Raw genomic sequence first — 24,696 nt, 5'->3', positions numbered from 1 at the left:
CAGGCTGACTCACCATCATGGATCACAGTGCTGCTCACACCAGAGGTCACTCGGTGGAGACAGCTCCAATGTACACAAGCCAGCTCAGGTGCTGCTCAAGGCTGGGCCCTGCCTCCTGCTACCCCCACACTCCTGAGTTTGGATACCTTCATGGTCACCCCACCCTACCCCAACTCTTTCCTCCTGAAAAGGCAAAGAGCGTGGTTTTTTTTGTTTGTTTTTTGAGACAGGATCTCTGTAGAGCCGTCTTTGAACTCACAGAGATCCATCTACTTCAAGTGTGCACCAGTACGCCAGTCTGTATTTCATGAAATCTTTAATGAAACTGGAGGGGGCATGACAGAAGGGCTGGGACTGTGGGGGCAGGCTAGGTCAACGGGTAGGGATAGGGCTAGGGTGGGCTCTCCTCTTCCTCACAGCAACCTTCCCCATCATCCCACTGTGGGGGGGCATAGTGGGGAAGTGGAGCCATAAATATGTCCAGAATCTCAGAGGCACAGGGACAGGGTAAGGAGTCTTAGAGAGGGGGCAGGGGCAGGCCTGGGCCACCCTTGTCTGGGGGCCCTGGCTCCTTGGGTGGCCGAGGAGGTCCTGGGGGGTCCCCCGGCTTGCGACCGTGCTTGCGGAAGTAGCGGTAGCGCTGGACGTAGGCCCTTACCAGGTTGCTCACCTTGACAGGGTTGATCTCCCCGCTTTTGCTGTGGCAGATCTGCAGAACCAGGAACAACTGAGTTCCTGCCAATCCCAGGGCACCCTCGACCTTGACTCAATGACCCTATGTCTCTCTCCTGGACCCAGGTCCCCAATCCCAAAGTCCCTTGGCCCCACCTTGTGGACAGCCTTCCTCAGGATGTCCTTATACTCCTCCTTGGTGATGTCTTTCTTCTGGTAGTATGGCTTGATGGCCAGCTTCACCTCCTCCACCGCCCGCTCCTGTGTGTGCAGCTTCTTCAGATACTGGTGTGAGACAAGGACAGTCAAGAGCAAACATGTAGGAGAGGAGCTACAGCTCCCTCACCCTGGCCTGCCCTATCCTATCCTTTCTGCAGTTACCCCAGGCTAGTATAGACCTCTAGGCTAGACCCTGTGGCACCCTTGCCTAGCCAGGCCTAGCAGTCTGCTGGGAGACAAACCAGTCGAACACTATACTGTTCCTTTCATGTGGTGCTGGGACTGGAACTGAGGGCTTGCCTTATTTTTGTGTAGTGTCTCTAATAAGTTGTCCATTCTTGCCTTCAACTTTAAAATCTCCTGCCTCAGCCTCAAGTAGTAGGATCAGAGGTGTGTGCCCACCCCCAGTCCAACAACTGGCTCCCACCTATTCCTAAAAAGATGACAGGGTTACTGCGACTGCAGGGATGGCAGCTTGGCTGCTCAGACTCTCCTGGTTCAGGTCATTGTCACCTGAGCTGACAGGAGCACAGGAGGGACTGAGCAGTTGAGCCCAGGCGGCTCAGGCTGCTAAGGTGGACAGCATCACAGGGGGACCCAGCCTTCCACCCTTGGGGAACTAGATCCCGTAATTCATGAGAGATGGGACACCGCCATCAAGGAGCTGTGCTGGGAGGCTGGGAATCCTGGGAGAGTCCATGACCCAGGTAGACCTGGAGCTGCTTTCCCAAAGCGAGTGCAGGGCGTCTGGGCCCACAGCAAGCTGAGTGGGGAGGTCGGGGAACCACAGTACACGTGCTTTGGTAATAGGGACACACATATCCCAGCTGTAGAGAGAGCCAGTCTTAGCTCTATGTGCCATGAGATTCTCAAGTGACACAGAAGAGCGGCTGCCTACCACTCCATAAAACACTAGTTAACACAAGACAAATAGCCCTAGAGGCCTGGCTAGCAGCATGGGGATGTGACCTAGCGAGGGGCTCTGTGAGCTGAGGTCATCTGTTTCCTGTTCAAGCCTACCCTGACAGAGAGCTGTGGTGGGTGCCTTCAGATAGTGCTGTCTGGGGCATGACCAGTCACATCCATCTAGAGAGGATTTAAAGGAAGCAGCTGGAAACCAATTTTTTCTGTGCCTGCAGGGTCCTCGCTCCAGCCTTGTCACTAGCTCCCTTGACTTCACACGCTAGGGTTACAGGCCTGAGTCTGTTCAGCCAGCTTGGCCCTAAGTGCTTGACTTTTTTTTTTGACAAACCTATGTCTGCCAGTTATTTGAAGGTGGGGAGCAAATTATAAGGGGTGTTTATACATCCATGTATACATACATAAACTTTAAGTGTTTTAAATTCTTTTACACATTAATTCTTTTTATCTGGAACTGAGGATAGAACCCAGGTCTTCCTGCATGCTGGGCAAGCCCTCAATAACTGAGCTGCATCTCTACTCTGCTTTTCTGTTTACCTGCCCAGCCCCCAGTCCCATTCTTCTAGTGCTTTGACTCTCCCAGTCCATCTCACCTTGTCAGTGTCCCCACGTCCCTCTGAGCTGCTGCTGCCCTCTCTCTTGTCAGATGCAGGGACTAGCCCTGTAGGGGTAGGAGGGGTAGAGCCACAGCCCCCTATGGGGAGGCTGCCAGGAAGCAGGTAGCTGGAGGGGCCTGGGGGCAGACCCAAGGAAGTGGGCACGGGAGCTGGGGTCACCCCCAGAGTAGAGGGTGGCTTCCGGTGGCTGAGGATCTGTGAGAAGAGAGTATGATAAGCCAAGGGAGGTGGAAGGAAAGAGGGGGTTTGTTCCCCCTCTGTTCCCTCAAATTTCCCAATGGTGTAGAGCAACAGGCTCCTCTTCTGGCCAATACCTTGCCCTAAGGCCTGCTGGGAGTTGTAGTTCCTCTCCTACCCCGAGGCAATGGACAAAAGAAGGGGCTGCGGGGACTCTTCCCCATGGGAGCCCACCTGGTTGGTGGCCTGGATCAGCTCCTGGGCCTTTGCGCGGCTGGCCAGGTTGGCTTCTTCCATCTTGAACAGCAGTGCAGTCACTGCAATGGACAGAGGGATGACAATCAAGGCAGGTATCAGGATGGTAACAGCCAGGTTCCTCACTTCATCCCAGGACAGAAAAGAGGGACGTCATCCACTGAAGATCACCACAGAGCCCTGGTGTTCTTACCACTCAAGGGGTCTGCGTGTAGTAGGGTCAAGGAGTGCTAGGCTATGGCATGGAGACGGCTGAAGTAACATCTGCTAACTGACCTACCCCAAGTCCCAACCCCCCTACAAGAAAAAACAGCACCCTGCTGTTCTATCTAGTTCTACGTGACTGGCTACTGTGTTCAAATAGATCCCTGTACGCCAGTGCTTGGGCTAGATCCTGCCTGTTCTGTCCATCCAAGCCTATCTACCCATCCCTCTCATGCCTTCACCTTTCCCTCTCCCCACTTGCGAAGACTCACAGGCCAGAACACCACTGGTAGTACAGTCCACACCAGCAGGCAGGTTCCAGGGCATGGGTGGGGGTAGCGTTGGCAGCTGGGAGGCCCTAGCAGCTGGCCCGTCCTCTGCGCCGGAGTCTCCAGCTGTAGACCCCGCACTGGGGGCAGTGCTTGGGGCAGCTGCAGCGGTGCTGGTGGCTGTGGTAGTGGCAGGCTGCTGCTCCTCCTCCTCCTCTTCTTCCTCTTCCTCTTCCTCCTCCTCCTCTGCCCCTACTCGGACCCCAGTGTCCTCACTGGCTTCCTCTGGTAGGAAGGAGACTTCAGGGGTCTTGCAGCTGCTATCCACAGTCTGGGAGTCCGGGGTGAGTGCGGGTGGAGGTGGGGCTACCTTAGGTGGAGGGGTACTGGGGGCCTTGGTGGTCCGTTCCTCCCCAGACCATGATGTTTCCTCTGTCCCCTTGGCGCTGGCTGCCTGGCTGCAGCTATCGGCCTTGGATTTCTTCAGTGAACCAGGCCCACCACTGGCCGTGCTGCTGCCTCCACTGCGAACCTTCTTCCTAGTCTTCGACGGCTTCGTCTTTCCCTTGGTCCCCTTGGCTTTCTTGGCCCCAGCCTTGGCTTTGGCCTTGGTCTTTTTAGGCTTGGTGCTGCCTGGGGCCACCTTGGCCCCCTCTGCAGGAGCCCGTTCATCCGGCTTGAGGAATGGTGAACGGCTCTCACGGTCTCGGCTGAACTTGACCCCAATGGAGCCCAGGCCCGAAGACGAGGAATCCTTGGCAGGGGTGGTGCTGCTGACGCCCTCTCGGATGAGCACAGCCACCTTGGACTGCAGTTTTACTTTTCGAGAGGAGCAGGAGGACGACGAGGACGAGGAGCCACTGCTTGGGGGTGCTTTAGGCAGCGCCCCTGAGCCAGGAGCAGAGTCCTTAGGTGGCCGTGTCTTCTTGGATGACCTGTCCCTGTCTCGGCCCCGGTCCCCATCCAGGGCCTTCCGTCGAGACCCTTTCTCCCTTGAGGACGAGGATGAGGACGCAGCCCCTGAACGCCTGCGATCTTTGTCACCCTTGGCACCTCGCTCATCTGCACTCAGACCCTCAGAGTCATACAGGACCTCCCGCTTCGGGGACACAGCAGGTGCTGGCGAAGGTGCGCGTGGCTCCGTCTTGTCCGGGCGACCCACTGTGATGGTTCGTTTGATGGCAAACAAGTCGTGGTCCGTGAGGTCCTGGATAGAAGGTGGCACGGCTCCGCGGCGTCGGCTGTCACGGTCAGAGCCCGAGGGAGGCACAGGTGCGGGCAGCTTCTCTAAGTCCCCAGAGCGCTTCTCTGCCCGGGAGCGCGAGCGCTTCTTCTTCTTCTTGCCACCCTCGCGCCGCTTGCCCCTGTGCCGCTCACGTCTCGAGGAAGATGACGAAGATGCCGCTGGAGGTGGAGAGGCGGAACGCCGTCGGCGCCTGCGCTTCTCCCGGGAACGTGAGCGGTGGCTCCCACGTCTTCGGTCGGCGCTGCGGGAGCGTGAACGGCGTCGGGAACGGGAGCGTGATCGACGCCGGGCAGTGGAGTGGGAGCCAAGCTTGCGCTCACGTGAACGGTGCTTCTTAGCTTCCCAGGTGGGCGAATCCGGTGGCGCAGGGTCGCCGCTGCGCTGCCGCTCTCTTCGAGCCTTCTTCCGAGCAGGCGGTGGGCCTGGCGAGGCAGAGCGCTGGCGGTAGCGCTCACGTCGCTGGGTTAAGATCTTGCGGCGCAGGTCCAGGCCGCCCCAGCGGGCATCAGCAGCCGGTGGTGCAGGTGGCTCACCTAGGTCCACTTGAAGTGCGCCCTCGCCATCAGAGTCAGCATGTAGTGACAGGAAGTCATCACCCTCAGGGGCACGTGGAGCAGAGGCTGGGGGCGCAGCAGGGGCGGCCACTGAAGCCAAGGTGGCTACAGAGGCAGGAGGCTGACGAGGTCGTGCAGCACGGAACAGTGACACTGCCACCCTGGGCTCCTCCTCAGGCTGCACAATCTCGCCTTCCTCTATCTCTGGATCAGTCGGGGGTAGTGGTGGCAGCGGCAGCGCTGGTCCACCAGCCGTCGTCACGACTTCCACCGAAACCTTGCCCTCAAGGCATGCCTCAGCCTCCGGTCCCACCACAAAGACCCTGCGGCGTGGGGCCCCTTCGGCCCGAGTGGAGTCAGCCTGTGGTGGTGTCCCTGGGGCTCCCAGCGTCTGCGGGGGTGGGGGTTCCCGGTGGGGGCTATCATCACCTGGGAAATCCTGGCTCAAGCTGTTGTCATCATAGATGCCAGCCAGGGTCTCTGAGATTCGACTGATGCTCTGTGATAGACCCTCCTCTTCCTCTTCTTCCTCCTCTTCCTCCTCCTCCTCTGGCGAGGGGGTCCCAGCTGATGAGCTGGGGTTGGAGCCCGTGGGCTCAAAGGGATCATATTTTTGCTCTGGGGCTGGCGGTGGGGAATAGGCCTCGTCGGTGGGGTGGAAGGGGTCATAGATGTCAAATCGCGGGGCAGGCAGAGCTGGAGGAGGTGGGGGTGGAGGAGGAGGGGGAGGAGAAGGAGAAGACGAAGATGGGGAAGGGGAAGGCGAGGATGAGGCAGAGGAGGGTGCAGGTGGTGGGGCAGGCCCTCCATCCCCTGTGCCCAAGGTGAGGAGGTGACGGGAACAGGCAGGTCGAGATGCATGGGACTGTGGAGAAACTGCAGAGAACAGGGTAGACAGAGCAATAATCAGTAACGGATCCCTCCTCTCTCCCAGGCAGAGGCCTGCAGACACGGGCAGTAGAGCACACTGAGGTGGTGAAGTGGTCACATCTCCAACAAAACTGACCCATTCATGCAGTACAATTAAGGAACAGAAGATGGGTTCAGTGGTAAAGTTGGGGACTGGGATATGTGGCTCAGCTGCAGACACTGGCCGAATGTGTGTGAAGACACCTAGTACAGTAGAAAATGACCCCAGAGTCCACACCTGAACCCAGAGGGAGCCCTGACTTAATCTCACAAACCATGGGCTGGTCCTAAAGTCAATGAACTGCCTTGACTAATAGCAGTGATGTCCCCATAGGACAGAAGAACCAGCTGCCTCCTGTAGGAGCTGAACCTGTTTTGTGGAGAGGAAGGATGAAATGAGAGCTGGAGGCTTGGCAAACAAGAGAATCCTTTGAAGTTTTTTTGCCATCAACCTGCACCTGAGGCCTTAGAAGCAAGAGCCACTGACCCCCTGGGCATCACGAAGTGCTTTCCCTCCTCGCCGGCCAGGCTCCATGTGTCTCCTTAGCTTGCTCCTCAACATCCACTGCCCCAAGGACACACAGCAACGATGGCCGGGCCCAGACTCAAATGACTTTATCTAAGCACAGGATCTTAACCCCCACCCAAAATGGCCCATTAGGACATTGCCAGTTCCTCATGCAGATCCAGGGCACAGCACTCTCTACTCATGTCACCATAGGTCCCTGGCTCAACCTGCCTACTTCAGATTCCTTCTATAAAATCAAAGTCTGCTCATTCACTAAACTCCTATTTTATGTCAGGCACAGTCCCAGGGGTGTCAGAAAAGCAAGCCCCGCCCTCAGGGAACTCATCCTGATGACAGGGTTAATATCCAGAGCCCAGAGGGTATCCAGGACCAACTCAGAGTGAGACTCCCCACTCTCTGCTCCTTTTGTCATTCCAACACAGGACACTAGTGTCTGGAAACACTGGACGGCATGTGATTTGGATATGGGGGAAGATCATGGGTGAATACCATGTTCTTTCTTCTATGGTCTTAATATTTCCTAAAACAAGACAAACTAAAAGGGCTGGAGAAATTGCTCAGTGGTTAAGAGCACTGTCTGTTCTTCCAGAGGTCCTGAGTTCAAATCCCAGCATCCACATGGTGCTCACAACCATCTGTAATGGGATCTGATACCCTCTTCAGGTGTGTCTGAGAACAGCTACAGTGGTGTACTTATATATAATAAATAAATCTTAAAACAAACAAACAAACAAACAAAGACGAATGTGGTGGTGCACACCTTTTAACTGAGCACCCAAAAGGCAGAGGCAACCAGATCTTTGTGAGTTCAAGGTCAGCCTTGTCTACAATGAGGTCCAGGACAGCAAGGGCTACACAGAGAAACCCTAAACCCTTTCTTGAAAAACAAACAAACAAAACTGCTGAGGCTGGCATGATGACACACACCTGTAGCTTCTACTATTCAAGAGGCTGAGGCAGGAGAATCACAACAGTATCAGGCTATATGGTAACAGGAGGAGACTTCCCCACAACTGGAAAAACGAAGCCAACTATGACAGCACACATCCACAGTTCCAGCACTCTAGATGGAAGGTGGATCAGGAGTTTTAAGGCCAGAGTAGGCTACAAAGCAAGATCCATCTCATGAAAACAGACTAAGGATATGACTCAGTGGTTCCAGGTGTGAGGCCCTGGGTTCAATGCCAGAAACATACACAGATACAGAGGAGAGAAGAGCAGCAACAAAACGTCTCAGTGAATAAAGGCAGCTGCCGCCAAACCTAAAGACCTGACTTAGATCCCTGGGACCCACTTGGCAGAGGGAAGAACAAACACCTGAAAGTTGGCCTATGGCTTCCAGACACTACCATGGAATATGCATGCCACCCCAGCCCCACAAATGTAATTTAAAAACCAACAAACCAACAAACGGCCTTGTCAGTTCAGTTTAGAAACTAAGAACCCTGAGCAGGACAGAGCCGCAGTGCTAAGCGCAAGGGAGGTGAGTAGAGCCTAAGCCATGCAACCCTCTGCTCCCAAGCTCTGTCTTTAAAACATCACCACAGGAGGTCCAACCCTGTGATCTCAGCTCTTGGGAGGGCCGGGCAGGGCAGGACTGCCACAAGTTCTAGGCCAGCCGAGGTCAACAACAGGACAAGACCCTGCCTCAAAAAAAATTAAAAAAAAAAAAAAAAAAAAGCCAACAACAAAACCACAGCATAATTTCAGAGTCCCCATGAGAGCAATTGGCTAAATATATATCCCAGCCAGAACCCAAATGGAGCCATTTGTCTGTATGGACAGGTACTGTTGGGAAGTCCATCCTCTGTTATCTTTGGAGTAAGGATCTCCTGGCGTTGCCACACTGGTCTTCAACTCCACAGCGCCTCTCCTTCAGCCTACCAGGGCTGAGACCCACAGTCAAGGCTACACTCACAACTCTACACCCTCAGGGATAGGACAGATTCAAAATCTTCCTGTCGGCTTCTGGGGGTTCATGGGATCTGGGTACCATGTCCCCTGAGTCCAATTCACAACTGAGAAGGGACAAAGTATCTGTGACCTGCTTCAGTGGAGTCACAAGCCACTCTTCAAGGCACTAGTACTGATGGCTGCCAAAGAACAACTTGTACAAAGGCCTTCTCTCCACTCCACTTCTAGAAAGAGGGAGGTAAAGTCTCAAGCACCAGCAGCACAAAAATACAGGCCTAGGTGGAGCCTAAGTCAGAACTGACCCTGGGTGTCCTGGGAGCTTCAGCTAGATCACCTGCTGATGTGCTGAGGTCCCTGGGCACCCACTAGGTGCACAATGGGGAGCAGATTGTATCCCATATAACCACAGCACAGAACAAAATGTCTGCCCTTCCACTCAGACTCAAGCTGATCACCAGGCTCACCAATGGAGCTAGTGAGGAGCCACCTCCTAGGAGACGAATCCCCAACTCAAAGACACTACCAGTCAACTCAGATAACTGGTACCAGCATGCTCAAGGCTCCTATGTGATCCCCACTGCGCTTTTATTCTATGAGTACATGAACTAGTCTGTATCTAATATAACCGTCCTTACTACCTTCATTACAAATAGCCTACGTAATGCGAGTGTCTTAGCTTGGTGGCAGAATGCTTGTTGAACATCCAAAGTCCAGGACCCAGCACCATTCATACATAAATACAGTTGACTTTCACACAATTTCAAGACCACCCACCCAACACAGAGCAGGCCAACATACCCGTCTTTCCTGTCCTCCAGGCCCTGAGGCGGGGCAACAGGCTGGGCACAGGTAGAGGCATGGGGTCCCTGTCACCGATACGGACCTCAGCTACCAGCTCTAGCACGTCCTCACTTCTGCAAGGCAGAGGAAATGGTGAGTCCCAGCAGTGCCACAGCTCTCAGGATAGGGTCACCGCGCCTTCAGTTACCCAGGTTCTTACTCGCCAGGCTGAAGGTCCAGGTGGCTGGGAACCCAGGTGTCGGGGGGATCCAGGATGCTCACCAGCTCCACAAGGAAACTATCTGCAGCTGTGTCCAGTACCTGGAAGGGGCCAAGTGCGCTCTGTTCTGTGAGCACTCACACTGACACCCTTCCGAGTTCCAGTCTCTCAGGAACCCACCAATCTGCCACAACAACGTTCTGGAATCCAACCAACCTTATCTTAATGGTTTCTGGGAGCCAGCTTAGTCAGGGATCTGGTCCCCAGACTCCTGTCACTGCCTGCCAAAGTCACATCAGACCCAGGGGTTTAGATCCTCAGTTCCTTTGTCATGCAGGCCCCAGGATGAAGGTTGGTGGACACCCTTACTCACAGTGGCCATGTCAGCACCCCCTGACTCCTGTGAACGAGGCTCTGACCGAGGACTCCGACAGCAGCGCCTCCATCGTAGGCCACAACACCGAGAGCCATCTGGATAGACATTAAAATAAGATGGGACTCAATGTTAGGCCTTGCCTAGCACAGAAAGCAGGACCAGACCTAGTGTTTGCTGAGGGAGTACCTCCCACCTCCCAGCCTAGGCCAGACCCTGAGCTCCCCCAATGCGTGGCAGTCAGGGATGGGCCTGCACACACTGGCTTACTGAAGGGCATGTCTCAGCTCAGCCTTTGAACCCTGCCCAGTCCTGGCTCTATGTCTCCTGCCTCTCAAGTGTCCTACTACCCTGATCACCTCTAGCCGGCCCTGAAGCCACACTGGGTTCCCTCCTACCAGCTAGGCCTGCCTTCAACAAACCCAGTACCCTGGACACTCCTGACCCTGGCACAAGAATAGCACTCAGGACACCTCAGAAAAAATGAAGATAAAAGCCCAGAGGAAGGGTAGAAGCCTAAGAGGACCAGTGGACCTCATACCTTTATCATTAGGCAGGTCCCCCTGCAGGGAGCTTCCCACAGCCTGCTGAATGGCCCGCTGCGAAAGGGGAGAAAAATAAAAATCAGGGCCAAGGCCTCTGTTAGCCTGCTGTTTGGAAAGCATATTCCAGGCACCCAGCAGCCAGAGTCCACATGGAACCCGAAATCTTCCTGAGGGCCAGATTCAGGGCCTGGGCCCTCAGCCAGTACTTCAGAGCATGAGAACCTTGGTCCCCAGACCTCACTGCCCCCAGTTGTCTTACCAAAATAAAGGCAGAAGGAGAAAGGGCAGGATCTCTGTCAGGTGGACCGTCTCCCCGATCCTCGCCAGACTCCTCTGTTTTACCTCGAGACTCATCTTCCTCCTCCATGGTCACCTGGGGTTGAGGGCAAGTTTGAGGTGAAGGCTGACGGAGGCAGGAACAGAGGTGAAAGGAGACCTCAAGGCCTCCACTGCATCCTCCTTTAGTGTCCCTCTCTTCCACCTCATTCCTGATGACCTTGTACTTGGTCCCACGCTGACCTGCAGGGACTAGAGCCACTCTTGTCCTTCTTCTGGATTTCAGCTGCCTCCCCGTCAATGGAAGGACTGCTCAGCCACCTACTCCAACGTCTGGCCCTCCACTGCCCACAGCTTCCCAAAGCTCCTAGTCAAACCTCCAATCAATCCCCAGACCCAGTCAAATAGATGCAAACTCAACCCTGACTTCAGGTGTCATGATTTTAAGGCGTGCTTCAGTCTCAGAAAGCCACCGTCCCCACAGCGAGGAATGTGCCGACATGCTCAGTGGCACTCTGTAACAGGTACCGTAGCTTCACACAGCATTCGTCATCCTCCATGGTGAGGAACCAAGAGTTTTGTTTACAGCCATGAAACAGAACTATGATAGTATGATCATCGCAATCACCATACCGCTTTTAAAACAAAAATGCCAAATTTCAGAAAGGCATGCTGTCCTCCCAGCCCCATTGGGACACTTGCCTATCACCCAGCTGCCTGTCCTGTGGAAGCATGGCCAAAGCCTCGGTGATGTCACGGGAATTCTGAGCTTTGAGTGCCCAGTCAGGTAGTTGAAAGAGCATCCTTCAGACTGGTGGATGTCTTGATTGAGGCTTCAGAAAACATGAACATCACAGCTGTAAACCTCCCCACAGCTGTCAATCCTGCTACTCTGAAAACACCTAATCTTGGAATTCTTAAAAGCTCTAGGCTCCCTAAATCACACTAGTGCTTATCTGAAAATGGCAAAATAGTAGCATGTATATCATACTCATTCCCACAGATAAATGGCTGGATACACATTAGCAATAATTTTATCAGTGGCCCTTAGACCAGCTTTCCCCTTTTTGCCTCAACCTACTTCCCTGGTTGCTCACCCACAAGGAAAAGTCCTAAGCCCTGGTCTCAGTCCTACTGAGTCCACAACCTCCTGGCTTCAGCTCTCTAAATCGTCAGCTTCCTTCCTAATTCTCACAGGCATACCTTAGTCTGACAGCCCCTCTACCACATCCAAGCTTCTCTAAGCTAAAATTCAAGACTTCCCTATACTGTATATCAACAATTCCCAGCTCTGGGACTGCTCTCTCACAGTCTGATACACATGTTACACAGAGCCCTGACTGTCACATACAAGAAACTGTACCAAAAGCTCCTGGCTGCAGATTTGGAGAGATCCCCAAAACCATTGTAAAAGGTTCTGCAGACCATGTGAGATCAGTGATCCCTCAATTACAGGGCTCTGGGAGCAATTTAGTGGTTCACAAACAGCTCGTTACACATAAAACATAATGGAAAATACTTCCCAAGTTTCAAATGGAACCTCGAGTTTACAGGACTGGAGTAATATTAGTAAAATACATATGCTGGCATGCATTGAATCTCATCGAATAATGTAGTCTTTCCTTCCTATCAAGGTCAAGTTGCAGAGCATTGTATTAGATGATTCTAGACAGCTCAATGGACTCTCAGGTCCAAGGAATGATTCTCTCTCCTCAGCACTGGGACAACACAGGTTCTTATTTGTTTAAAACCATTTTCTTTTTAATTACTTTCTGAAAGGCAAGTACATTTGAGCTGGATAAAATGCCCAGCGTTTTCTGTTGTATTACTCTCTACACATTTATCTAGTCTCCAAAAGCATTTGAATTTGCTCTAAGACATAGACGGGATTCTTGCAATCCCTGGAAGATTCTAGCTCCTTCAAACTACCCCACCCCATCCCTGTCTCCCAATCACCCCCACATAAAACACTTTCCAGACTTTAGAGATTCGTTTATGCCTCTGGGCACATCACAATGCTTGCTTCCCTCTCCCTATGTGGGAACACATCTCTTTCTTCCAGGTGGACCTTAACACTTCCTAATCCTTGAAGTGAGCTTCTAGGCCTCCTAAATGGTCCCTGATCCATAGAGATGAGCCGAATGCAGAGGCCAGCACGAGTAGAGACTTCCCAGCCCTAACAGATATACCCCAGTGAGCTAGGTGACTCTGCAGACCCCCTTAACTCCTGGGGTAGTGAAGATCTCAAGATGGCCCCAAAAGCCTCTCAACAGACCCTTGCCTACGGTCGCACATAAAAACCATCTACAGCGCCTGCAGACATGTCCGGATTCAGCAATGGGATGGAGGGTGGGCCTAGGCGCGGTCCAGGCCATACGAACGCCCTCTGGCACCTACGGGCGCGTCCCAGGCCCTAAGAAGGCCCCCTACTCAGAGACTGCCTTGGCCGCTGCAGCCGGGTCTGAGGGTGCCACGCTACGCTCTCCAGGCCCCGTGGCATACGGGCGACACTCGGGGACGACTAGCGACTCGACTCCGCCCCGCCCACCCCGCTAGGCCCGAGCCCCGCGGCCCGGACCGCCGCCGCCATCTTACCCCGCCGCTCGGGCTGCGGCTCCGGTCCCGGCGCGGGGCGGGGCGGACTGGGGCGGGGCTCGCGATTTGAGCTGGGGAGGGGCGGAACCAAATTGCCGCGGAGCTTGCCGGGATTTCAAGTACCCAGCTGGGTTTCCAAAGGGCAGGCCGGGCGGGAGGAGAACTCCGTTTCCCAGAAATCAATTCGTCACATGGAGGTGGAGTGCGCGCGCTGTATGCCGGGAGATGTAGTCCGCGTGAAGACTCCGTCACGCGGGGACAGTGTAGGGGTGAGAGGTGAAGTGGGCGGGGTTGCTGGAGCGCGCGGTGAGACCCCCCACAGTGCCCTGCGTGCGCGGGGAAAGGGCGGCGGATCAGGAAGTGATGTAAAAAAGGCGCTCCGTTGTTGAGATCCATGGGAATTGTAGTTCAATTGGGATGGAAGCGATCCCCGCCTATAGTCTTCCTTTCTGAATGAGACCCTTCTAATTTCCTCTCCTATAAATCCTAAGGAAACTTTTTGAGGTGTCTTATGTGTCTCAGATGGGCCTGGAGCTTGTTGCTGTCATTCTCCCTCTGTTTCCACAGTGCTGGGACTTATCAGTCATCATGCCCAGCTTATTAAATTATTTGTTTTGGGGGTACTAGAAATTGGGGTTGGGGATTTGGCTCAGTGGTAGAGCACTTGCCTGGCAAGCGCAAGGCCCTGGGTTTGGTCCCCAGCTCCGAAAAAAAGAAAAGAAAAAAAAAAAAGAAATTGAATTTAGATGCTCATACATGGTAGACAAACGTTCTATATATCACTGAACTGTATCCATAGCCCTCTTTTCGTTTTTTATTTTGAGATAGGTTCATTCTAAGATGTCCAAGATAGCCTTTAAACTCCATTAAACTTGGAACCCAGAGCTGGAGAAATTGCTCAGTGGCTCAGAGCACTGGGTACTCTTCTAAAGGTCCTGAGTTCAATTTCCAGCAACCACATGGTGGCTCACAACCATCTGTAAAGGGATCTGATGCCCTCTTCTGGTGTGTCTGAAGACAGCTACTCATATACACAAAATAAATAAATTTAAAAAAAAAATCACTTGATAAACTTAGAACCCAGGAGTCATCCTTACTCAGGACAGTAAAGTTCAAAATCTGAGTCCTCTGATTCAGAGCAGAAGAGTGACGACTCATTTCCCTCTTCCTTGGGACTCAGGAATTTCGATTCTCTTTCCTTTCAAGACGTTAATACCATACCTTACACAAACGTAAGCGCTAAATTCCTCCACAACTCTCCCTGAGCACTCATACCCTCGAACTCAGAATTCTGCGTCTCCAGACTCTCCATCCTTTGGCCTCAAAGTCCAGACTCCCAGCTTTCCCAGTACCTAATCTAGTAAGTAGTAAGGAGCCCCTCCCGACGGCCGGTTCTCCCTAGAATCCGGGAATCCAAGTCTCTAACTCGGTGCTCTCGTAGGAACCAGGTGTCTGAGCCATGAACCGCATCCTTCCAAAGCCCAGAAATCCTGGCTCATGGATTAGGAATGTGGTGATCTCACAGCCCGTCCCTGCCCAGTTACCCTGCTGTCCCCTTCCAGGGCCCCAGCTCCCCTCCCAGTCTATCTTCCGTTTGGCTGGGACAGCGGGAACCGGAAGCCTAAGTCCCTAGGCAAGCCGAGACGCCAGCCTCTAGACCAAAGTCCGGGCAGACAGCTTGGCGACGATCCCAGGGGGGAGGCGGAGATTCGTTTTTGAGACCTTTGCTGTCCATCCTAAGATCGCCCTATATACGGCCCTGAGAAGGAGCAGGCAAGCCCCACCTACCAGAAACAGTGGTCCTTAGATAACAATTACAAGCATTTAATTTGCATATGCCCGCCCCGAAGAAAACTTTTTCGCCCAAAGATGGTCTTTATTAGCATAGCTCCTCCCAAAGGCGGACTGCCTAAAGAGAGCTCGTGGCTGGGCTCGGACCTGGCACAGTTCATTAGCATATTCCCACCCTTCTTGGAATTCCCCGTTTTTTTGCAAACTTGTTTCCCCTACCCTTATTAGTATAGCTCCTCCCTTTTCCTGGTCTCGCCTCCTCCTGAAGCTTCCGGAGACTCGTGTCCTACAGGCTCATGTTTATGCAGTACTCATTAGCATAACCCACCCCTTGGTCTCTCCTGACTCCCCCTAGGCGGTAGCGGCGGCAGCAGCAGCGGTGGCGACATGAGCAGCGGGGCGGCGTCCGGGACTGGGCGGGGGCGGCCCCGGGGCGGGGGGCCGGGACCCAGGGACCCCCCGCCCGGCGAGACTCACAAGCTGGTGGTCGTAGGCGGCGGCGGCGTGGGCAAGAGCGCGCTGACCATCCAGTTCATCCAGGTAGTGGGCCCTCACCGGGGAGGGTGTCCCCAAGATCGAGACTTTGAGCCCTTTGGGGATTCCCTGAAACTTTTCACTTCTCCTAGAACCATCATTAAGACCCTTCTAAGAGAATCTCTAACCCTAAAAGATCCCCTCTGATTGCGACTTCCAAGTGCCCAGGGCCTCCACCCCCTTCGTGAGGGGAAGCTTTCTCCTAATATGTCCTAGTCAGATCACCCTCCCAGAGGTACCAGAGAGCCCTCATCCTAGTGTATCTGGCCCTGCTCACCAACTGGGAGCACCCTAAATTCCAAATAGGTGCTCCATTCAGACCCTAAGCACTCCCTGAGGCTCCAACCTCCCCCTGATCTTTGTCCAGACTTTGATTCTAGGACTCTGCTTGGACCACCCTGTCCTAAAACAAGCACCCTGTAACCCCTGCTTGAAGAGGATTTCCCTTCAGACCTGAGATTTCAGAAAGCTCCTGCTACATGACCATTCTAGGAAAACACCAGTATCAGGCAGTACCCCATTCTGCTGAATGCAGACCCCCATTGCATCCCCAAGGAAAACTAACCATTTCTCCATCCTAAGTTCCCCACTCAAACTTCTTGCCCTCATCCCTGAAAACCCTAAGTAGCTCTCAAGTCACCTTCAGGTTAAAAAAGAAAAGTATAGAACTCAGGTTTTTCACAGCCTCCAGAGACTTGGAAGGTTTTAGAACCCATAAATGGACCTCTACTACAGCAGGAACCCAACCCTCCAGAATGCTCCAAACTATTCTAACCCTTGAGCATCTCCTAATATACTTTGGGGTTCAAATCGTCTCACACACCCCAAACCTCATCCTCTCTACGCCTTGCACCCTTCCCTGCCCCAGCCCTCAGCAAGCACTCTAGAGAGGAAGCCACCTTCAGCCTCAAGAGCCAAGTTCAGAAAATCCAGCCCAGCCCCGGAAACCTCCACCCAGTTCCCACGGGGAGCCTCCCCACAGCAGGGCAACACTAGGAAAGCAAGAGCCCACTTGCTGTTGTAGAGTTTCCTGGGTGATACACATTCACAGACAAGGAGCCTCCAGCAATGCAGTTCAGAAGCCTGCAGTGGGAAGAAAGCCCAAATTTGAGCCCCTGGCACGCAGGGCCAAACCTGAAGATGGCCAGAGGCCTGGTTGGAGGTAGCAGCACCCGTTCAGGAAGGGAGAGGCGGGGGATGAGGGTGGGGCTGTCTCTCAGAAGCAGGATTGGAACTTAGACCTTCCCAGGGGAGGAGACATTGGAGGCTGCTTGTGGAGGAGGGAGCAAGAGGAGGGAAGAAATGGGGGGGATTGGGGGGATGGAGGGAGAAGGGAAGAGAGAGGGGGCGAGTAGGGGTAGGGGAGAGGGATAGGCAGCTACTTTGGTCAACAAGAATTCTCAGAAGCTGATCACTAACACCACTACCAGATCAAGTGTTAAGTGTTAAACAGAGAATTCCCTCCAGAAGGGAAAAAAAAAACAAAAACAAAAAAACAAAAAAAAAAAACACCCCACCTTGTTACATGGGGTAGTGTTTTCATCCTCAATTCTCCAAGTGAGGAAATGGATTCAGAGACAGAAAGTGATTTGTTCAAAGTGAAGACGCAGCTGGAGTGATGGTGACCCAGGAGGATGCTTTATACTGAAAACAGAGGGGCTAAGAGAGGAGATGGGGGCATTGGTGACAGGGACCCTCAACCTGACAGCTGGAAAGGTGGAACAGAACAGCTAGAAGCAGGTTAGAGATCCAGAGAGAAAGGAGATTGACAGAAACCCAGAGGGGGAGAGAGGGAAAGACACAGGACAGTCAAACACAAAGACCAGAGATGGGGTGGGAGGGGACACTGAGACGCAGCAAGAGGGAGAGAGACAAGAGAAAAGACAGACAGACAGACAGAGACTCAGGAGAAGGCAGGGAGAGAAAGACTTTGAGACACAGAGAAAGAGAGCTGGGACAGAGACTTGAAGAAGGTATAGGGACAGGTCTCTCTCTCTCTCTCTCTCCCCCCTCCCTCTCTCTCCCCCCCTCCCTCTCCCCCTCCTCTCTCTCTCTCTCTCTCCCCGCCCCCTTTCTCTCTCTCTCTCTCTCTCTCTCTCTCTCTCTCTCTCTCTCTCTCTCTCTCTCACACACACACACACACACACACACACTCACACACTGAATACTTGGTGACAGAGACCTTCTCTATCCCCAGTCCTACTTTGTGTCTGACTATGACCCCACCATTGAAGATTCCCCACAAAGATCTGCACGGTGGACGGCATCCCTGCACGGCTGGACAGTGAGGATGGCTGGGCTTAGAAGGGAGGCAGGTGGCAAGGCTGGTGGGGACTTGTGAGCACGCCCTGGCTAATGTGGGACCCACACGTTTCTCTCCGTCCCCACAGTCCTGGACACTGCGGGGCAAGAGGAATTTGGCGCCATGCGGGAGCAGTACATGCGTGCTGGCAATGGCTTCCTGCTGGTGTTTGCCATTAACGACAGGCAGAGGTGAGGGGCGCGTGCTGGTAGACCTGGGTGAGCACAGGACAGGTTCCTGCCAAGATGGCGCCTCATGCTCTTGACTTCTCTTGCAGTTTCATTGAAGTAGGCAAGCTCTTCACTCAGATCCTCAGGGTCAAGGACCGCGATGACTTCCCCATTGTGCTGGTTGGGAACAAGGCAGATCTGGAGACACAGCGCCAGGTTTGGGATGCCCCCTCCCCTGATCACCCCATTAGGACCCAGGAAGCTCTCTCAGGGACTGTCTCCTACTCTGGATCACTGGTCTCTCTACTGTCACAACTTTGACTTAGATATGACCCCCCAAGTGGATCACCCATTGCTGAGCCACACTCCCATCCATCACTGAGAGATTCTAGGCAGGATCCCAGCACTAAGCCAGTCCCAGCCCTTCTAGTAATCCTTGGATACTGGTCCCTACTTGTAGTATACGTTCCCCTCTCCTGAACAAGGACACCCTTACTTCTTGCCCGCTTGCCTTCTAGTTACCTAAAACATCTTCATAATCGTCCCGACATCTCGAGTGTATCCTCCAGGATCCTCCTCTTGGGTCCTTCTAGAACTTTCTATCTTGAGGCTGATGAGCTTATACACTGGAGCACACCTTACGGCTTTTGGCATCTCCTCTCTCTAACCCCTCCCTTTGTCCTCCCTCTGTCTTCTTCCAGGTCCTCCGATCCGAGGCCGCCTCCTTTAGTGCTTCCCACCATATGACTTACTTTGAGGCCTCAGCCAAGCTGCGTCTAAATGTCGATGAGGCATTTGAGCAGCTGGTGCGGACTGTCCGGTAAGCACAGTACCCCTTCCTGACCTCCCGGTCCTCAGCCCGACATCTCTTTTTTTTTTTTTTTTTTTTTTTTTTTTGGGGCTGGGGACTGAAACCAGGGCCTTGTGTTTGCTGGGCAAGCGCTCTACCACTGAGCCAAATCCCCAACCCCTAGCCCGACATCTCATACTCACAGACTGCTTCCCACAGGAAATACCAGGAGCAAGAACTCCCTCCTAGCCCACCCAGTGCCCCTAGGAAGAAGGATGGGAGGTGCCCCTGTGTCCTGCTGTAGCCTCAAGTGACCAGCACAAGCTCTCGGGACCAGCTGCCTCACACTTGCTGTGTGGCCCAAGGCTCTCTCTGACTGAGCCTCGGTTTCAACCTCTGGGTTCCCCAGGACACACTACACCCTCTTACCTTTACTTCCCGGCCTCCTGGGGCTACCACCATGTGCCTTCTGTCAATACCTCCTCCTTTCCCCACAAGACCCTGGTAGGGTGAGGAGCATCTTGTCACTGCTGTATATAACCCCATCTTTCAGTATAATAAATATCACTGCCAACAACTGAAGACGCCTTCTATTGGGTGAGTTGCTAGAGATGGACCTAGAGTCTCATGGCTGCTAGGCAAGGGCCCAAACTCTGCGTCCACAGCCCAGATTTTCTGTTTGTTGGTTTGTTTGGTTTTTGCTTTGCTTTTGATTTTTCAAGACGGGGGTCCTCCGTGTAGCCCTGGCAGTCCTGGACCTCACTCTGTAGACCAGGCTGGCCTTGAACTCAAAGATTCACCTGTCTCTGCCTCACAAGTACTGGGGTTAAAGATGTGTGCCACCACCATGCCAGGCTGTATTTATTTTTCTAAACGGGAGTGGTAATCTGGCTGGATGACCAATCAGGTAAAGGTGTTTGCTGCCAAGCATAACTTTCTCAGTTCAAATCCCAAAGCTCATAGGGTTTGGGGGGGGGGGTGGAAGTAATCAACTCCTGCAATTTCTTCTGGTATCTACATGAATGCTGTGGGACCTGCACATGTGCTGGATATTTTTCATGTCAACTGGACACAAAAGCTAAGGATCATCTGAGAGAAGGGAGCCCCAGCCAAGAAACAGCATCCGTAAGATAGGTCTGTAGGAAAGAAAACATGGAGCGATTGGCTTTTTTTTTTTTTTTTTTTTTTTTTTTCTGGAGCTGGGGACCAACCCAGGGCCTTATGCGCTTCCTAGGCAAGCGCTCTAACCACTGAGCTAAATCCCCAACCCCGCGATTGGCTTTCTTAATGTAGATGTATTTTATGTGCATTGCTGTTTAGGCTACATGTATGTCTATGTGAAGTGTTAGGTCACCTGGAACAGGAGTGGCAGTTACAAACTGTCTCAGAGGTGCTGGGGACTGAACTGAGGTCTTCAGAAGACCGGCCAGGGCTCTTAACCACCGAGCCAGGCTCCAGCCACATAACTCATTTTCTTAATCAGTAATTGATGGGGAGAGCCCTGTCCATTGTGGCTTTTGCCACGCTGGGATGGTAAGCCACCGTTTTACAAGCAAGCTGGCTGAGCAAACCAATAAACAGCACTCCTCCATGGCCTCTGCATCAGCTCCTGCCTTCAGGTTCCTGCCCTGCTTGACTTCCTCTCCTGATTTCATACGAAGATGAACAGTCATGTGGAAGTGTGGTTTTTTTTTTTTTCCCAAACCTTTCCTCCTAAATTTGCATCTGGTTATTGTGTTTTATCAAGTAATAGTGATCCTAAACTAACACCCAGTGTGGCGGCGCATGCGTGTGACTCCAGCGTTGCAGGGGCTGTAGGAAATTTCGGAGGTACGGAAGAACTAGATCACAAGTTCAAACCCAGTTTCACTTATATGACGAGACCTTGTGGGTGGGGGTGCCTAGAAGGTTCTAGAACTACACTATTAAATATGGTGGCAAGAACTTAAATATAGCTATTAAAATTAAAACTAATTTCTTTGCTGGGTGGTGGTGGTGGTGGAGGAGCGCGCCTTTATTCCCAGCACCCCGAAGGCAGAGGTAGGTGAATCTCTGGGTTTGAGGCCAGGCCTGTCTTCAGAGTGAGTTCCAGGCAAGCCAGGGCTACACAGAGAAACCACGTCTTGGAAAAAATATTACAATTAATTTCCTCAGTCAGACTCTGGTGGTGCACACCTTTTAATGCCAGTGCTAAGGGTTCAGAGGCAGGGGGAATATTTCTGAGTTTGGGACTAGCCTGGCCTACAGAGTGAGATCCAGGATAGCTAGGGCTACACAGAGGGACACATCTGGAAAAAAAACAAAATAAAAAATGTGTAAGGATGTTTTGCCTGCATTGTCTGTGTACCACGTGCACGCAGCCCCTGCATCGTCAACAAGGCCATCAGACCCTGTAGAACTGGAGTTATACTGGGGCTGAGAAAAGAACCCAGGCTTCTGTCCGGACAGCAAGTGCTCTTAACTGTTAGGCCATCCCTTTGGCACATGGACCAGTTTTTGGCACATGCACCCACATGTCTACTCTTCATGTTATCTGTCCTAATTTAATAAATGGTTTCTGGCTGGCTGCTGGTGATGTACCCCTTTAGTCTGAGCACTAGGAAGGCAGAGACAGGCAGATCCTGGAGTTCAAAGCCAGCCTGGTCTACAGAGTGAACTCCAGGACAGCCAGAGTTACTCAAAGAAACCATGTTTCGAAAACCTAGATAAATGAAAATATAAAAATCCACTTCCTCAGGTTCAAGATCCCAGTAGTCACTTACAACTACCAGGGACCCTAACAGGCAAAGTAAATGTACAAGACCCCTACAGCTGCAGAGGGACCTACTGCAAGTGCTATTCTAGAAACTTCCAGGGACTTAAGAGACATAGACTACTACAAATCTATCTTATCCATCAGGCACAGCCCCCGCTCTACATAGGATAAAGACCTTTTAGCTAAGGAGAGGGACAGATGAGCAAGATGCCTTCTGGGTCTGAGAAATATCTTCTCTGTATACTTACACTCAAGCCAGGACCCACAGAGCCTGCCATACTGTGTGACATCATGTGTGAAGACTGGAGTCCAACTTGGTGACCATAGGGACACCAGGCACAAACCTCCAAACCCATCTGATCCAACTATTTTGAGCTTCACTGATAGGTCTCACATAGCCCAGGCTAGCCTTGAACTCTTCGTCCTCTTACTGCCACTCCCCAAATGCTGGAATTACAGGGGTGGGTGAGCCAGTGTGGTAGTTTGACTATGTTTGGCCCATAGGGAATGGCACTGATGGGCGATGTGGCCATGTTAGAGGAAGTGTGTCACCGTGAGGGTTGACCCTAAGACCCTCATGCTAGTTGCTTGAAGCCAGGCACCATGCTTCCTACCATGATAATGGATTGAACCTCAGAACCTGTAAGCCAGCCCCAATTCAATGTAATCTTTTATGAGTTGCCTTGCTCATGGCTTCTCAGAGCAATGAAAACCCTAAGGCAGCCAGCATCCTGGCTTGATCTTTGAACTCCAACCCTTACCCAGTACCCCAGGGTGGAACTTCATCTGAGTTGTGTGTCTCCCTGTGCAGAACACGGGCTTTTCAGCAGAAGTTGGCCCTTGGGGGGCTGGAGGAATGGCTCAGTGGTTAAGAGCACTGACTGCTCTTCCAGAGGTCCTGAGTTCAATTCCCAGCAACCACATGGTGGCTCACAACCATCTGTAATGGGATCTGATGCCCTCCTCTGGTGTGTCTGAGGACAGTGACTGTGTGCTCACATGTATAAAAAAATAAGTCTCAAAACAAAACGAACTGAACATCCTTCACACCCACTGCAGGTCTGGCCTCCTGTTCCCTTGCCTGGTCCCATATCAAATCTAGAACAGCAATTTGGCATTTACGTCCATTTGTCTTTGTGCTGCTTCCCTTGGGGAGATGAAAGCTATCAATGCCCCTCACAGAGCCGAGTCCAGTCCCTACTGGACTTGGTATCAACATCTATGACCCTTTCTCCCCTGTCCAATGACTGTGAATTTCATATTGGACCGCTAATCAGTGGTATCCCTCTCTGTTAACACAGCCAGAGTCTTTGGCCTATGTTCTGCCCCAGGACTGAGCAAGGCTAAGAACAGGCAGCAGCATGCTCTCCCTTTAGGCCAAGAAGGGATCGCCCCTTTCAAGAGGCAGAACCTGTAGCTGGCTGCAGCCTCTCCATCCTTTCCCAGTCAAGGTTTCCAAGTCTCAGGAGTCCCAGCAGGGGGGACGCTGCTCTTGCCAGCAAAGGATCCTGTGTCCCAGCAGACATTCCCCAGAACAGAGCTGAGTATTTCCCACCGCATGGTAGGGTAGGGTAGGGTGTAGTTTTTGGCCTGGACATCCTGGTTCTTGTAAGGCCAAGATGCACACTGAGCGCAGGACAAGTTACTGCTTGCCCTGAGAAGAAAGCACAAGAATACACACGACAACTGGCAAGCCATTTTTGGAAGCCTCCGGGCCACTACCATTCCCAAGTTTCTAAGACAAGAGTCAAAGGCCGGCATCTCCCTAGGCACGTGTCTGTGCCTGTGGTAGGGTTCCCGCCCTCTCCCAGGCTTTGGCAGTGGTTTTGTTTTGGGTTTTTGAGAAAAGGTCTCTCTCTGAAGCCCATGCTGTCCCGAGTCTTCTCTGTTCCGGTTCCACAGGCGTGTCCCCCAGTTTTAATGTGAGTACGTAGACGGCGTGCTTCAACTACAAGAGGCTGAGGTTCAAATTTAGGAAGTTGGATTTTCTCCAGATCAATACTGCCCTTCCACTCTGCCAGGGCTGTTGTCTTTGCAGGTTAAACTTCTGCTCTAGAGCTCCCACCTGGGACAGTCAACTCTGATCCCGGGTTCTCTAGCCTGCATTTGCAGGGCTGGTCCACAGTTTAGATCAAGCCACCGCATATTTTGGCTTGCAGGTCATAGCCGCTTACAGCCCTCACTAGAGGCTAACCCCATTGCTAACATTCCAGTTTTAGTGTCCCCATCCACCTTGGGGAATCAGGCTCTTCTTACACATCTGGTTTCTATCACTGATCCACACCCCAGCCCCTCACCGGGGAATTCTAGACAGTAGCTCAACCAGCAAGACCTGATCCCATCCCTTTTCAGGATAGCCTTGAGTTTCCATGGTAACTCCTCCTGGGATTACTTGGTTTTGATTTAACAGACCTGAGACGAAATTCCTACAAACTCTTGGGAGGGCTGCAGGGACACTCTGAGCAACAAATGACTCAGTAACATAGTACTTAACACCCATTATGGTACAGGCCTGTCTATCCCCTGTGCAGAACACACAGACACACCTGACCCAGCATCAAACACTGGCTTTGAACATCTCCCACATTCCCAGCAGCCTCTTTGTGGCCTTGCCTGGCCCCGCCCCTGGCAAATCAAATCTAGAACAGCAACCTGGCATTGTGTCAAGTTGCCTGTTAGCGCTGCTCCTCTTGGGAGGGATGCAGGCCGCTGAGGCAGCTCACAGAGCAGTGTGGAGTCCTTCCTGCCCATCAATATCCATGACCTGTCCAAGGACTGTGAATGTCAGCGAACTGAGCACTACACACCAACCCAGGCTACAGTGAGGCTGTCTGATATGCTTCCAGCTTTTAGGCTCCTGAGTCGTGTGGCTGTGGAGGGGACCCTTGCCTCTGTAATGACTGCTACCCAGCCCTCAACACCTGCTCTTCATGATCTACCTGCAAAGTGTTACAGATTCACGTATTCTTTAAAAGTGGAATCTAACCAGGTGGGGTGCTACATGTCTATAATCCTGGCACCTGGGAAGTAGAGGCAGGGGGATTAGAAGTTTGTCAGCCACAGTTACATGTAGCTTAAG

At 52.6% G+C, this 24,696-nt stretch overlaps 2 protein-coding genes across 3 annotated transcripts; one reads left to right on the top strand and one right to left on the bottom strand.

Annotated features, from left to right (window-relative positions):
• Positions 1–299: 299 nt before the first annotated feature.
• Positions 300–13,363, bottom strand: Scaf1 (SR-related CTD associated factor 1). 2 transcript variants are annotated; one of them, XM_032893686.1, is made up of 11 exons: positions 13,276–13,363; positions 10,664–10,777; positions 10,401–10,458; positions 9,860–9,957; positions 9,487–9,587; positions 9,285–9,400; positions 3,338–6,010; positions 2,841–2,923; positions 2,406–2,624; positions 829–957; positions 300–709 (listed from the first exon to the last, which is right to left on the bottom strand). In XM_032893686.1, the coding sequence occupies exons 2-11, from the start codon at positions 10,769–10,771 to the stop codon at positions 518–520; spliced, it is 3,777 nt and encodes a 1,258-aa protein (XP_032749577.1). In that variant the 5' UTR covers positions 10,772–10,777; positions 13,276–13,363; the 3' UTR covers positions 300–517. The 2 variants fall into 2 exon arrangements, with proteins under 2 accessions (XP_032749577.1, XP_032749576.1); XM_032893685.1 differs by lacking the exon at positions 13,276–13,363 and adding an exon at positions 11,383–13,251.
• Positions 13,364–15,408: 2,045 nt separating this feature from the next.
• Positions 15,409–19,444, top strand: Rras (RAS related). Its single transcript, XM_032893684.1, is given in 7 exon segments — positions 15,409–15,606; positions 17,798–17,837; positions 17,840–17,884; positions 17,991–18,093; positions 18,180–18,288; positions 18,774–18,892; positions 19,082–19,444. Coding segments are annotated over 7 exon segments (654 nt in total). The 5' UTR covers positions 15,409–15,453; the 3' UTR covers positions 19,167–19,444.
• The last annotated feature ends 5,252 nt before the right edge of the window (positions 19,445–24,696 follow it).

This window comes from Rattus rattus, chromosome 2 (assembly GCF_011064425.1).
Source record: "Rattus rattus isolate New Zealand chromosome 2, Rrattus_CSIRO_v1, whole genome shotgun sequence".
Taxonomy (NCBI): domain Eukaryota; kingdom Metazoa; phylum Chordata; class Mammalia; order Rodentia; family Muridae; genus Rattus; species Rattus rattus.
Note: the sequence above shows the minus strand (reverse complement) of the source record. Positions and strands in the feature narration are given on the sequence as shown.

Bases quoted from the DNA above. Each gene is read 5' to 3' on its own strand.
- Scaf1 (XM_032893686.1), bottom strand. From the start codon at position 10,771: ATGGAGGAGGAAGATGAGTCTCGAGGTAAAACAGAGGAGTCTGGCGAG. The intron at 10,459-10,663 runs GTAAGACAACTG...CCCCTTTCGCAG, and splicing joins CTCCTTCTGCCTTTATTTTG to CGGGCCATTCAGCAGGCTGT. The intron at 958-2,405 runs GTGAGATGGACT...GTCTCACACCAG, and splicing joins GACGTGGGGACACTGACAAG to TATCTGAAGAAGCTGCACAC.